General features: G+C 35.3%; 1 protein-coding gene across 3 annotated transcripts in view; it reads right to left on the reverse strand.

The window, feature by feature from the left end:
* ATP8A1 (ATPase phospholipid transporting 8A1) overlaps positions 1-14417 on the reverse strand; it is a 110338-nt gene that overhangs the window by 32041 nt on the left and 63880 nt on the right. For all 3 annotated transcript variants that reach the window (XM_034064721.1, XM_034064719.1, XM_034064720.1), the window contains 4 exons: positions 9694-9877; positions 9480-9590; positions 2507-2581; positions 2249-2371 (listed from right to left, as the gene is read on the reverse strand). In XM_034064721.1, coding sequence (XP_033920612.1) covers positions 2249-2371; positions 2507-2581; positions 9480-9590; positions 9694-9877 — 493 coding nt within the window. The remainder of the gene's footprint in view (positions 1-2248; positions 2372-2506; positions 2582-9479; positions 9591-9693; positions 9878-14417) is intronic.

A 14417-nucleotide genomic window follows, 5' to 3' on the forward strand; every position in this document is an offset into this window, starting at 1 on the left:
ATGCTTTGAAAAAAAAGTGTGTATTATCTCCTTCTTTTAATTTCAAATCAGAAGGGAAATTAAAACGTACACATATGGGAATATCATCAGAAAAATTAAACTAAACCAGACACTTGGAACAATTGCTACATTCTAGGTAGAGACTTAAAAAGGACTCTAGCTTTTATAATTTACGTTTTGTGTAATAAGAAATTTTGATGGCAGAACAATCAAAACCTGAGTTTTACATATAACCATCTACATACTTCCACATACAAAGGAATTAAAAAGGGACAAATAGAAGGATCTTTCTGGATACCTCCATTGGATGCTACATTCTTGAAGTACATAGCTTCATCATAATAAACTTCCTTTAAAGTATTTGCTACATAATTCGTATTTTACTTTTATTTTCATTTATAAAATATGTTTTCTACAGAGAACAGTATTAAGGATAAACAAGCTACTGACGTTTTCCATAATATATTTTATAACAACATAGAAAAACTTAAACATAAATTATGTAACTGATTTCCTGCGGTATAGCAATCATGTTTTTCATTAACAGCCTTTGTTGTAACTAACTGATGTGCATTATGAGTGTCAAGGTGCTCAAACAATTGAAATGAAGTTGCCTGCCTTGCATTTTCCACAATGTCTCAAAGTCTTTTGTTTGATTATACAACTACACTAGGTTGTATGATCCAATTTACACTCCAATTCTTTGCACATTTGAACTTGTGCTACTCGTTAACCTTTGTCTCTCTTTCTTGCTATGTCATTACCAGAAGTTTTTATTTGACAGAAAGCACAGGTGGGTGCAAGAAAAATTAGTTCTACTCTTCCATTTTCCTGACCAACTGTTATTGTCACATGCTAATCCTTTAACCTCTGTCATGACCTTATAACCTTTGATCCCTTTTACCATAACAAACATCTGCATCAACATTCAAGGCAGTAATGTTTCCAAATCTTTAACACCAACTATACAACTTATATAGGTGGGAATTTTGTAGCTGGGAAGTTTGTAGATGTTTACTCATAGAAGTGTTGTATGTGAATAGCCACAGAATTTCCAATTAAGTTAACAATACACCGGTACAATAATAAAAATATTAAGGCTTATTTAGAAGCAGAAGAAAAATCCCACAATTGTAACTCATAACTTAGATTATTTATTAAAAACACAACAAAGTGGCTCTATTAATGGACTATAAAAAATCTGATATTTGTAAAGCATTCACTGTGACGCATGAAACTATTTTCTGTAGTTTTCGTACAACTTTCAGGTTTGTTTTTGTAGGTGAAGCAATGGAGTGCAGAAGTAGAAAAATCTCATACGCTTCAGTGAACATATATAGTTTAGACAAGTAATTCTATATAGATAAGGGTATTCCAGTTTTACAGCACAAGCGGCACAGATACAAGAGCTAAGCATGCTGTATCAGCTTTACACGTCTACTTACACACCAGGCATAGTTAATTCAACGACAGACTGAAAATACTCAAGTTCAACATACAATGATATTACTTGAAATGTCCAAATTATATTTAGAAAAATCAAATATAAACTCTTACGAATGCCACAGTATTCATGAAACTGTAGATTCAGAAAAAAGTTCAATTTTTTTAAGAGATTACTTATGGAGTACATCTGTAGAAATCGCTTATATATTTTATATATTAAAGTGTTCTACATTCTTTTACTACTCCTTGTGCTAGTAGCTCCAAAATGCTGCCCATTTCCCATAAAAGTAGCCTTGGATTCCTTTTGATCTACTCTGACACATTCTTAACTGACTCAAAGTATTTTTTCCTAAAACTCAAACTTAAACCATAAAATCACAACTCCAAATTGGCAAAGAATTGTACCAAGTCACTCCCTCTACAAATCTAATGACAGTTCTTATTGTTCTCTGCAACACTTCTCCACAGGCTTCAGTAATCCATTTCCATATAACAGTACAAACACATACAGCCCAGCAACAGAGAGGTCTAATCGCTTCTGCCTATAGAAGACAGCTTTATTACCAACAGAAGAAAAGTAAAAAGGGCTGAGGAAAAAAAATGCTTACTGTCCATTTCCATGCTTGCTAAAAATGAATAAATATGATTTGCACCATGCACAGACACATGGGCAACTGGAAAGAGTAGTCATAAAAATGCCCTCCATTTTTAAATATGAGCAGTTTAGTACAAAAAGAATAACAATACTGAATTTCTATTAATTTCTGCTTTAATTATATTTGATTTTTTTTTTTTAGTATACCTTAGTATTGAAGTCCAGTGCATTTTGGGAAGTCTTGTATAACTCAGGATATTTCAGCATGTTTTCTTTTCGGCAGGATCTCTCAAATATACCAAGAGTTAGCGGAGGCATTGCTGTGAACATCTAATAGTTGGATTAAAACAAACAAACAAACAAAAACATATTGCAAAACTTTAGAGGACTTCCTTAAAGATTACTTACTCAAGAAACTTTCACGTTACTAGTTGAAAATAACTGAAAACACACAAATCATCTTACCACATTGTAAAGACCTATACACCATCTTTCAAAAAGAATTTGTCCAGAAAATCCATTTACAAATGCAAACCAGACCTGAAAAAGACGAGAGCCACATATTACTTAGATATCTTGCAAGGTATTATAAATACATTTTTCCTCAGCTTCACAAAAAAAAAGGCATCTCTAAAACACATTTACAACACGACTGAAAGTGTTCTGGTTTAAATCTATGTAAAAAAAATCACAAAACCAACCAATTTGTGTTCAATACCAGATAATGGGCAATCTAGTCAATCTAGTCAAATATGCAAGCAATTCTACCTAAATATGAAAACATTTAAAGGAAGTAGCTACTTTTAGAAGAAATGCCATATTCTTTAAGTATTTAAGAGTGATTTAAGCTCACTGCATTTATACTGTACTTAATTCATGATGAAATGAAAATTCTGAGAAATATGGTGTATGATCCTACACATAAGCAGCATTTAATCATTAGCAAATCTCCTAATAGAATTCATACGAGTAAATTGCAGTTTGAAACTGAATAATGTATCAATATTCCTTTCTCATACATGAAACTCATGAAAATATAACGGTTTACCACTAAATCAACTACAACTACTTCTTCAAAAAACACTAACTCAACTACAGAGTACATTAGACAGGCAATTGGATATTTATCTCTTTCACTGCCTAAGTTTTATCACTTTTCGCTAGAAAGTTAAAAAAAATAATTGGAAAGGCACAATAAGACATTTTCTTAGGTCTTTCATAATAGCATGTAGCATGACTTTCTACTATTTTTTCATTTGTCTCTTAGTTCAATGACAAAGTGCAGAAGCAGCATATCTGATTAATCTTTATTAACAAGTTACACTGAAACTATATGTTGCCTATGACAAAACATAAGCTGAAAGCTGACAGAAGTGAGGATCATCTGAACAACATTCTACTCAATTTAAGACTCATGTTTTTCAAGTGAATTCTTAGTTGCTGCTTTGCAGAGACTTTCTGCAGCTCATATTTCATTTGATTTTACCATGGAAGCATGAATTGCTACAATCATAATATATGTTTACCAGTATGTATGTACTCAGGCTGGACTCCAGGTGACCAGATTCTATGGCGAAGCTCGGATTTTTTTAACATGTCTGAACATGTTTGTAACTACTTTGAGATGGAAAAAAATCCTGAAATTTATAACAATTTACATAAAAAATGAGAAGTAAAATCCAGCCAAAAAACTGCTATTTGTTCAACCAGTAAATGAAAACTAAATAGATACATTTTGGTGGCCAATTATTGGAACAAGAATGCACACAAGGTTATGAATGTTAGAGGCTACGATACAGAGATACAGAACTTACTGAATTTTCTGCAATCTTATAATGTTAATTTTCTTTACTTTGGTTAACCAATATTTTCTGACCTTTCATTCTATTCACTGAAAAGACAATGGAATTACTTCATGCCAGTAGAGTCAGGTTTTTATAAGCTCTTGTCTGTTTTGATTTTTGACTTTTGTAACAGTAGTTATCATTTAACCATGATGAATGTAGCAGACATTCATTAGCAGCAGTTTCTCAGTTGCTGAGTATGAAGGAGCGAGATGAGTGCATAATCAGTTGTTCACTGCTGAACACATAATCATGTACTCAACATCAGCACAGTTTTTTAGCTGCTTTACAACCAAACTAAGTATGTGAACCTAATCCAGGGTCACCTAATCCATCACCACTGCTTGTATACAAGTTGTGGTCCTCAACTGCCATCTGTCTTTTCAACCTTCTCACTATACTTTACTCCCAACCTAGGAAGATTGCTGGGAAGACCGCTCTAGAGAAAGGATTGAAAAAATAGATACTATTACAATTTACCTCCCTCTTCTTTTTTTTTTTTTATCAAATACTGAAATAAATTTTCGAATTCTTACTTTGAAAGAGTTAGGGTGGTGGAAAAGGATATTTTCAATAGAGATTATGTGATTCAGTAGCTGGATATAAATATATGTACACCTCATTACTGGTAATTTCAGAAAGTTTAACAGAAGTACTGCTCTCTAGGAGGAAAATAAGACACACCACAAGTAGACATATAACTGATCCTTCATAACCAAGGAGTATACAAAACAACATTAACTTTCTGTTGTGATTTAACTAGCAGTCAGTATGTTGCAAAACTCTCATTTAAAAAAAATAGGAACAAATATATGTACTGGATTTATTCCATATACTCACTGCTCTTAAAGATAAGTGATGTTAAGCAACACTTGAAAATATTTTGGAGTCACTTTTATAAATAAATGAAAGTATTTAAGATAAAATTTCATTTACAATGGAATGGCATATATGAAATCACTCCCAAGCCTTTTATTCCTTAAAAAGCATGCTACTTTCAGTTTTAGGTTGCATAGAACTTCAGAGTTAAAAAATTTTCAAGCTGTTTAAACTGAAAACAGTTTTAGTGTAGAACTGTAAAGAAATGCTTTAAGGCATAATATTAACTTCCTGAAACACTAGCATTTACTTTCTTCTAAAGAAAGCATGCAAGGTACAAGCATTTTAGGTCAGTTTAGTGTAATAAGGGACTGGAACTTATCTTGGTCAGAGCTCTAGATCCAAGCCAACAAGAAACAAAATTTGGTAGTACGCCTGGATTCTAAAGTTCTTGTTGAATCTATCAAAAATTTGTTGGTAAGAGAAACTTTCTAATGTGGCTAAAAACACTGTGCCCTCTGTAGGAGAAACACTACTTTTTAGTGGACCACCAGACATACTACCTAGAGACAGAGCATCTTTTAGTATCTAAACAGAAACATGGATTTTCTGTTGTTTACAATAGATTTTGAATGTTCACAGTAAGAACATCAATGGCTCAAAAATAACTGGCAGATGTAGAGGGAAGAAAAAAAGGCAGGAAGAATAAATGCAGCCCTCATCTTAAACTGTAAGAGGGGAAGAAAATAAGCCACTCTTTTTAGACTCTTTTCTTACATGAAAAAGCTACTATGGAGTTTACTACATTATTAATAGCTACAGTGACAAACTCACAGTGAGAAATTTATTCATGGAAAGTATATGTCATTCTGATTATGATGGACAATGAAGGCAGCTGTACCTGCAAAATACATTTTTAGGTCACGCTGTACCTGATACTAATTTAGCAGCACGACTCAGCCACTTCTCTCTTTAGAGGACAAGTCCTACTCTAATTCAGATTACTAATACAGCATCCCTATGCAGCAAGGTAGGTGATACGTGTCTTTAAGAAGTAATTTAGATTACATAAGTGAGGGAGAAGTAAAAATTCAGACCATTTCATAGTTTAACAGCTACATAATTTCCATGGAAAATTAAAGATTTAGGTTCACAGCCCTTCTAAGATGAGACAGTCCAGCAGTAATCAATGCCTTGGCAAGACAGCAATGGCAGGTACTTAGGACAGACAATACTTTTGTTTAAGCAAAAGAATTCCTTTAACCCCCTTGTACAATTTCTCTGTATTACCCCCCTGTACATTGGTTACCCCTGTATCAAGCCTATGTGCAGAACCTTGTATTTCAAAGTTTTCAAACCTTATAATGCAAAAGAGTGGGCATGTGCATAATCACTTTCTCCTGCTGGTGCAGTTTGCATACATCAACTAAAGCATGACATTGAACAACAGCACCTAAACTCCACCCCTTAGAACCAGTATGAATATACACAGAAAGCCTGCTCACATTTGGGGTTATGCATGATCTGGGTCTCAAAATGACCACAGGCACTCATCTGATGTGTGTCAGGCACAGGAAATCGGGAACAAAATGGTAAACTTCAGTTATGGACATAAGCACCACCTGACTGTGCTGGGTTTGGGGTGGGGGCAACAGAGGAGAAGAGAACCATTGTCCAAACTTTATGAAGCAACAACAACAAAAGAAAGGGCACTGCAGCTCTAATTACTTAGTATAATTGAATTGTTTACATAGCATCACTTAAATTGTTACAAACACCATGTTCAAGGATCTGTAACTAAACTGCAAATGTGAACTCCATGCCTGTGTTTTTTTTGTTTGTGTGCTCTTTTATTTAAATTTTCCCCTACATGAATCATGAACAACCTATGAAGATCTTTAAATCTTTTTTTTTTCAAATTGTAAGCCTTCTTTTTTAATATAAGCGAGTTTATTTAATGTTATTACTAGCTATTGCTAGCTAGCAGAACAGAAAGTAGGAATAAGAAAATGTTGTCCTTTTGATGTTGAAGGGAAATTTGCTTAACTTCAAAAATGTATAGTTTAAAGACAGAGTATACATAGGAATGGTAATTATAAAACCCAACCCAATCCATGAAGGAGTTTTCAATCACTAGATCAATCTCAATCCCAAACATCACTATAATGTAATGACAGCTCCCTCAAAATAAGGATGAGACTCTGCATAGGCTTATCATAGGCTGCATACAGGCACAGGCATAATAATGCACATTAGCTGTCTATTGGAAATCTGAAGTTTTCACTTGCAATTTAGAATGATATTTCAAAACATAATCTCTAAAGTTACTGGAACTAGGCCTGGTCAAAAGAGGAAACCCATGTTTAAATATCTACTGAATCAAGACACAGACTAGAAAAAGTTATTACAGAGAATCCTTATGAATAGGAGTTTAAATGTTGAGAAACACTAATTATTATAGACCTTTACCATTTTCTGAAACAAGAAACCAATGACACTTATTTTGCATCACCCCACTAATGCCTAGGAAAAAGGCTGTATTTTAGGTTAAATTGAATCTATTACCTATTTGATTAGCATTGTGCAGAGATTTAAAAATGTAATATACATCTATTAAGTAAAGGCAGGTATTTTTTTTTTTTAGTTATTGTCAGCTAATAAAGGGAAACTTGTTTAAAGCAACTTCCAGACATGCCTTTCATAGCATTATTTTCTAAACTCCAAGACAGAGGAGGTGTGGCTACAAAAGCTTCACAGGCATTTTCCTGATGTAGCATTTCTGCATATTAAACAGCAGCTTACAAATACTCATTGAGCTCCCTGCTCCCACGCCTGATCCGTACAAAAACCTGAAAAGAGAGATTCAAGACTGGCAGTTGTCCTTTCTAGAGACATTCAATGATGAATTTATGTCCATTCATTCACAGTATTGACATGAGCTATTAACATCTGTGAAAGTTTTCTGAGCTGACAAACATTGGGTATACAGGAATTCAAGTAGAAGTCATCTTGTCTTCCAGAGAAGGTGTATGTGGTAAAATGCTTGCATGGATTACATATAAAGGGCCATAACTCATACAAAATGACCTCTTTGCCCTTCTGTCTGCTCAGGAGACAGAGACTACCTCTTCCAGTCTTTTGTATTTTTTAGGCTATGATCTCTGTACCTTGCATTTAATTTTCTTTCTCAAAGAATACAAATGGTGGGATATTTAGACCCAAGTTGTAAATTTACAATGTGTTTGCAGGTGACTGACAGAAAATTGAGAAAAAGGTAGTATGTTCTAAAGCCCAGCTTTGCAAGTTCTCCATAAACACAAAGTATACATTAATTGTTTTTTCCAAATACTTCAAGAGCTACTGTTAATCAGTAGTTCTGGAAGTCTAATCATTAAAGCAAATATTGAATTTTTGAAATGCAGGATCTAAAGTGTTCCATCACTTCTAAAGCAAAAAGGATCTTTAATGGACTTGCTTTTTCTATAGCTTCCTACTTTATATTTTTCTAAATGGGCTGCAAAATTGTTGCTACTTAGATTGAAATCTGTTTGTTAATAACATAATAAAGAGGAAAACCATGAAAACTTAGAACATGTAAAAAATAGTAAGAAAAATGTGCCCTTTTGGCTACAATACTTGTTTATAAAAAGGTGTTTGAATTATCTTCAAATATTGCAACATAGATATCAGAATCAGAAATATTAACCTAATGTTTACATCAGATATAACACAAATGAGCCATGTTCTTTCAGTAAAACTGGATATATACTGTGCAAGTTTAAGATATTAATTTGAAAAGATATCTAAAAAACTATTAAAGTTTTTAAAATAACTCTAAACACCATTAATGTAAATATACAGGAGACAGACCAGTAAAAATTTTGTAATCAAGCTTTGCAACAATTTTTTTTCCCACATTTTTAACACAAAGTATCATTGTGAATATAAATTTTGACTCAATTCTAAACATAATTACTATACATATTTGGTTATAAGAAAGCAAGCAGCTGTTGAAATTAAAAAGAGCAAATAAAGGTGGAGGGAATTATACATTCAAAAATTTAAGGATACCATCTAGTCATAAAGGTCATGAAAACTATAGCTATGCATGCTGTTTTAACCATGTACCAATAAAGTACATTTATTTCAACACATGTCTTTCATACTACTGTATTTTTCACAAGACTCCAGTAAGAAAACTAGGTCAATTACTTTCAGATAAATATTCCTGTTCATGAACTAGAGCCTAAGCAGGCATGGTTACCTCATTAACAAGTCAAAGGTATGCAATAGTGTAACTAACTAAACATGTATGTAATAACCCGAAGTACTGTTCTGAACAGCAAGAGCCCTGCAGCTCAACTGTGACTTGAAAAAGAACTTCAGATAGTGAACTGGACAGCTACTATAGCTCAAAAGCTGTTGTCACGTTTATTTCTTGGTAAATCACCAGCACATGCATCTCCTGGTAAATTTATGGCTATTTGTAACTCTGTTCCTTAAACACTGTAATGATATTAAAGATATAGAATTTCAACAACCTAGCAGTATTACGCAACACAAACTTTGAGTACTAATATTTACTACATATTTGTAAGACAGTTAGATCTTTGACAGTTAAGAATCACTAATATTAATGAGCTTTTTAGAAAACAAGATTCAGTACGTTTATTGGCAGTTCAAATGCTACTTTGAAATCATATATAATAACTAAAAGCTCAAAATAATAATGTCTGTACTTTCAAGAAGTAACATTAACTGTACCATAAAATTACCTCGATAATATAAAGGACTATATTCTTGTAGAAACAATACAAGATGCATTTAGCTACTCTGTTATAATTCCAGGCTCCATGAACCAACAACAAGTTCTTCAAATACTTGAACTGCAAAAAATAAAAAATGAACATACAATGAAAACAGGCATACTCCAATATTAATCTGATATCAAGCTATGTTACTATAGTATTTTACAGTGTAATGACTCACCTGAGCAATTGAATAGTCTGAAGAATTTGCAGCTTGTAGACCTTCATTCCCACTAATACCAACACCAACATGTGCTGTTTGTATCATACTAACATCATTTGCTCCATCACCAATTGCTAGAGTTACTACCTTAACTTGTTTTTTAACCATTTCTACAACTTCAGATTTTTGAAGCGGTGATACCCTAAGGTGTAACAAAAAAGAAAAAATAATACAGAACATTCAAATGAATGTACTTTAAAAACACACTACTTAACCTGTGAAAAGGTAATAAAAACAAGCCAAGTAACATCCTCACCAGCAGCATGGTATTGCTATTGCCCTTCAGGCTGTATGTTAAAAGCACATTCTCAGCAAAATTCATAGTAAATTTGGATTTGCTGAAGCAAGATGTTAATAGGACTGGAGAGTCGTAAGTCAAACAGCAATGGGCCCTTAAAACAAGAGTAATGGAAGGAATCCCAAACACTGCCACTACCAGTATTAACTTACAACTGCAGATTTTGGCATATTATACTGTTATGCTTTCTATTTTCCTCTGTGTTTAAACATGTATTCTATAAATAAGTTATTTAAGACACAAATGTCAAACAGGAACAAACAGAGTGGACAGCACTATGTTAATTTAGCCTACACTACTAAATTACAAGAAGCAACTTTGAACATTGACTTTTGATCCTCTACTTCGTCTAACAGCTTGTAAATTCTCCCTCATTCTTTTCAGGACTATTTCAATTATCTTTCATTAAGAAAATCCCCGTACACAGCTGAAGGGACAAATTCCAGGAATGACTCTCAGAAGATCTACTGATGAAACTGTATCAGTTTTGGCTCCATCTACCATTGTGTGTCACATATGTACCTTTCATTTCATGTTGTTCTATTCTGTATGCTGAGATTGAGTCCTTGCAGTATTTGAGACATTGTGACTGCAAATAATATATAGAAATCAAGTGCTAGGACTGGTGTTTTTCACAGGGTAACAATGCAAAGGAGCAAGCCCTAAGCAGTGTGGCATTCCACGCTTGTGCTTCCTGGCACTGCAGGCAACATTAAAACCCTCCCCCTCATTTCACGGTACAAACAGAAACAAGAAGAAATATAAAGAGCTCTGTATGTCTCCCCTACCACTGCTGTTCACTGCTTTCTACAAAGGGAGCAATTCTGGTACCAAGGCATGACTCCTGCTCTGGAGCTGGTGATGTGCAGTTGGAGAACTGTCCTTTCCTTATCCACCTTTGAGCTTTCCAGATCAACTAATTCTGCATGCCTCCATGCAAAAACTAGATGTGGTAGGAAGCAGAACTTGCCACTAGATAGAACTGACACTAAGATCTGGGGAAAAACATATATTTCTAATTAATTTCCTACAAGTCTATATGCACGCTCATGGCAATGACCTGACTGGTACCATAAGCTGCTGGAACTTCACAATTTGGGCTCTGGAAGATTCTCCCTGCAGTGACAAAATTTCAAGGTTAAAGCTTATGTTCATAACCAGGTCAAAAATTAAAATAACAGAAATATACAAGAAATGAAGAATACAAATTTTTGGGGACAAATTTGCAAAGGAAAAGCACAAAAGAAAAACTACTTCCAAGTAACGTTCCTTCCTGAACATGCTCTGTATATTGCTACTCACTGGGATATTGGCAAGTAACACAGCCTATAAAGTTCATGAGTACAGTTCTCACATGAACCATGACTGCTGTATGGCACTCAAGCTCCATAACAAAATGAAACATTACCAACAGACACAAAAAATTCAGCTATATTATGGCATCTTGCAGTCCTAAAATTCCTCACAAAAGATCCTGCAAGCTGAAGGTCCCAAAGGCACTATTCTTACAAGCATGTGAATACTGGAAGGTCTCATGATATTTGAGAAAATGGTACTATGTTATTAATGAGTTCCTGATAGGTGAGTCATAGAGTGGTTTGGGTTGAAATGGATCTAAGTTCAAACTTAAATCCATTCATCTAGTTCTAACCTTCCTGCCATGGGCAGGGACACCTTCAACTAGATCATGTTGCTCAAAGCCCTGTCCAGCCTTCCCTTGAACACTACCAGGGATGGGGAATCCACAGCTTCTCTGGACAGCCTGTTCCAGTGTTTCACACCTGTCCAGGTAAAGAACTTCATCCTAATGTCTAGTCTAAATCTACCCTTTTTCAGTTTAAAGCTCTTTGTCGTATCCCTACACGTCTGTCGTGGTTTAAGCCCAGCCGGTAACTCAGAACCACACAGCTGCTTGCTCACTCCCTGTCCCCTCCTTCAACCCCCCACTCCTGGAAGGATGGGGAGGAGAACTGAAAGAATGTAACTCCCACGGGTTGAGATAAGAGCAGTCCAGTAACTAAGGTATAACACAAACCACTACTGATGACACCAATAATAATAATGATAGGGGAAGTAACAAGGGAAGAGAAAAGAACTGCTTACCGCCCACTGACAAATACCCAGCCTGACCAGAGCAGTGATCTCGTCTTTCCGCGTAACTGCCCCAGTTTATATACTGGGCATGAAGTGCTGTGACATGGAATACTCGTTTGGCTAGTTTGGGTCAGGTGTCCTGTCTGCTTCCTCCCAGCTTCCCCTCCTCCCTGGCAGAGCATGAGAGTCCCAAAGTCCTTGGTCAGAGTAAACGCTACTGAGCAACAATTAAAAGTATCAGTGTTATCAGTGTTGTTCCAAGGCTGAAAACCAAAACCACAACACTGCACCAGCTACTAAGAACAAGAAAAATGACTGTCACTGCTGAACCCAGGACAATATCCCCATGAAAATTCTCTCCTTTTATAGTCTGAAAGAATTATAGGGCAAAAAATGCTATCAAATCTTGTAAGTGAATGTAGCAAAAAAACCCCCTTTTATACTGATGTATTGAAAGATTATAAACCCAGTGCTAATGAGGGCAATAATAAAAGCAATTCCCCTACAGAAGAAACAAAATCATTCCAATGATATATATTAGTAAAATTATATTTCAGAACATGGTATAATGTTACAAAGGCCAACCGTATCCTGAGCTGCATCAAAAGGAGTGTGACCAGCAGGTCGAAGGAGGTGATCCTGCCCCTCTACTCTGCTCTCATGAGACCTCACTTGGAGTACTGTGTGCAGTTCTGGTGTCCTCAACATAAAAAGGACATGGAACTGTTGGAACAAGTCCAGAGGAGGGCCACGAGGATGATCAGGGGACTGGAGCACCTCCCATATGAAGACAGGCTGAGAAAGTTGGGGCTGTTCAGCCTGGAGAAGAGAAGGCTGTGTGGAGACCTCATAGCAGCCTTCCAGTATCTGAAGGGGGCCTATAAGGATGGTGGGGAGAGTCCCTTCATTAGGGACTGGAGTGATAGGACAAGGAGTAATGGGTTAAAACTTACACAGGGGAAGTTTAGATTGGAAAAAGGAAGGAAGTTCTTTACTGTGAGGTTGGTGAGGCACTGGAATGGGTTGCCTAAAGAAGTGACAAATGCTCCATCCCTGCCAGTGCTCAAGGCCAGTCTGGACAGAGCCTTAGGTGACATGGTGTGAAATGTCCCTGCCCATGGCAGGGGGTTTGGAACTTGATAATCTTAAGGTCCTTTCCAACCCTAACTATATGATTCTATGGCTACTCTCTGCCCAGTGACCTCTGGCATTAAAGACAAGCCTGAATGATTTGCCTTTCTTGACACTGGACAGACTGACATTATGGGTTAAAATGGATATTGCTTTCTATCTGGATCAAACTTTTGATCTATAACACAATTTAAGAGGAAATGTTTCCTTTTCCAACTGGTGGTATAAGTTCCCTCATCACACTTCTTCCTGAACCTCTTCCAAAAAAACAGAAACAGAACAACCCACCCATCTCTTTCAAAGTAATGAATTACACACTACATTACCCACATTTAACAGTAAGTTTTTACAGTTAAAGAACACTGAAACACCTATTATGTTCTTTTCATTAAGCACACAGATACTAATGGCAATGCTTGGCCATTGCTTTTTCTAGCTATTTGTAAACCCAACCATACAACCAACAAGCAATTACACAACTGCTGCAGCTAATGGCATTGCCACCAGCCTTCTATTCTGCTTGAATAAGAATACAATTAGAAAACAATTTTTTAAAAACAACAACAAAAGAGAAAAAAGCCCCCAAAACCAAACAGAGAGATAGCATAAAAAAAATTCCAGTGTTCACATGACAGACAAGTTATAGACTTAAGGAAACCAAACTTGTTTTAGAATTGACAGCTGAGGCTAATGACTGATTTCATGGTGTTAACTGAAAAAGTAAATGCAGCAGAGTGGTGAAAAAGTTCAGAAAGAATCCTAAAATGTCTTACATCACACTCATGATATTATGCATTATCCATTTCATTTATTAACAAATCCAAGCTAGAAAAATTTGAAACAGTCTTTGAGAAATTTTGATGAAAATGTCATTTAGAAACACAAATTTCACCAAAGCTACATTAACTTCCTATTACAAGAAAGCCCTTTCCCACTAAAATAAAGGCTATTTAAGTTTTTAGCCAGCTAAAGTTTATGATGATTATTCTGAAACATAGCTTAAAACTGTAGGAGAAAACAAAGGTTTTTAGACATGCATTTTAAGTTAGGAAACATGCATTTATTCTTGTAACATTCTTGAAGAATTAAGTTTTGCCTAAACCAGTAAATTACAGTAGCCATCAGAATTCTTACTAGTTAGAACATTTCTGAAACTCAG

This window comes from Melopsittacus undulatus, chromosome 7 (genome assembly GCF_012275295.1).
Source record: "Melopsittacus undulatus isolate bMelUnd1 chromosome 7, bMelUnd1.mat.Z, whole genome shotgun sequence".
Taxonomy (NCBI): domain Eukaryota; kingdom Metazoa; phylum Chordata; class Aves; order Psittaciformes; family Psittaculidae; genus Melopsittacus; species Melopsittacus undulatus.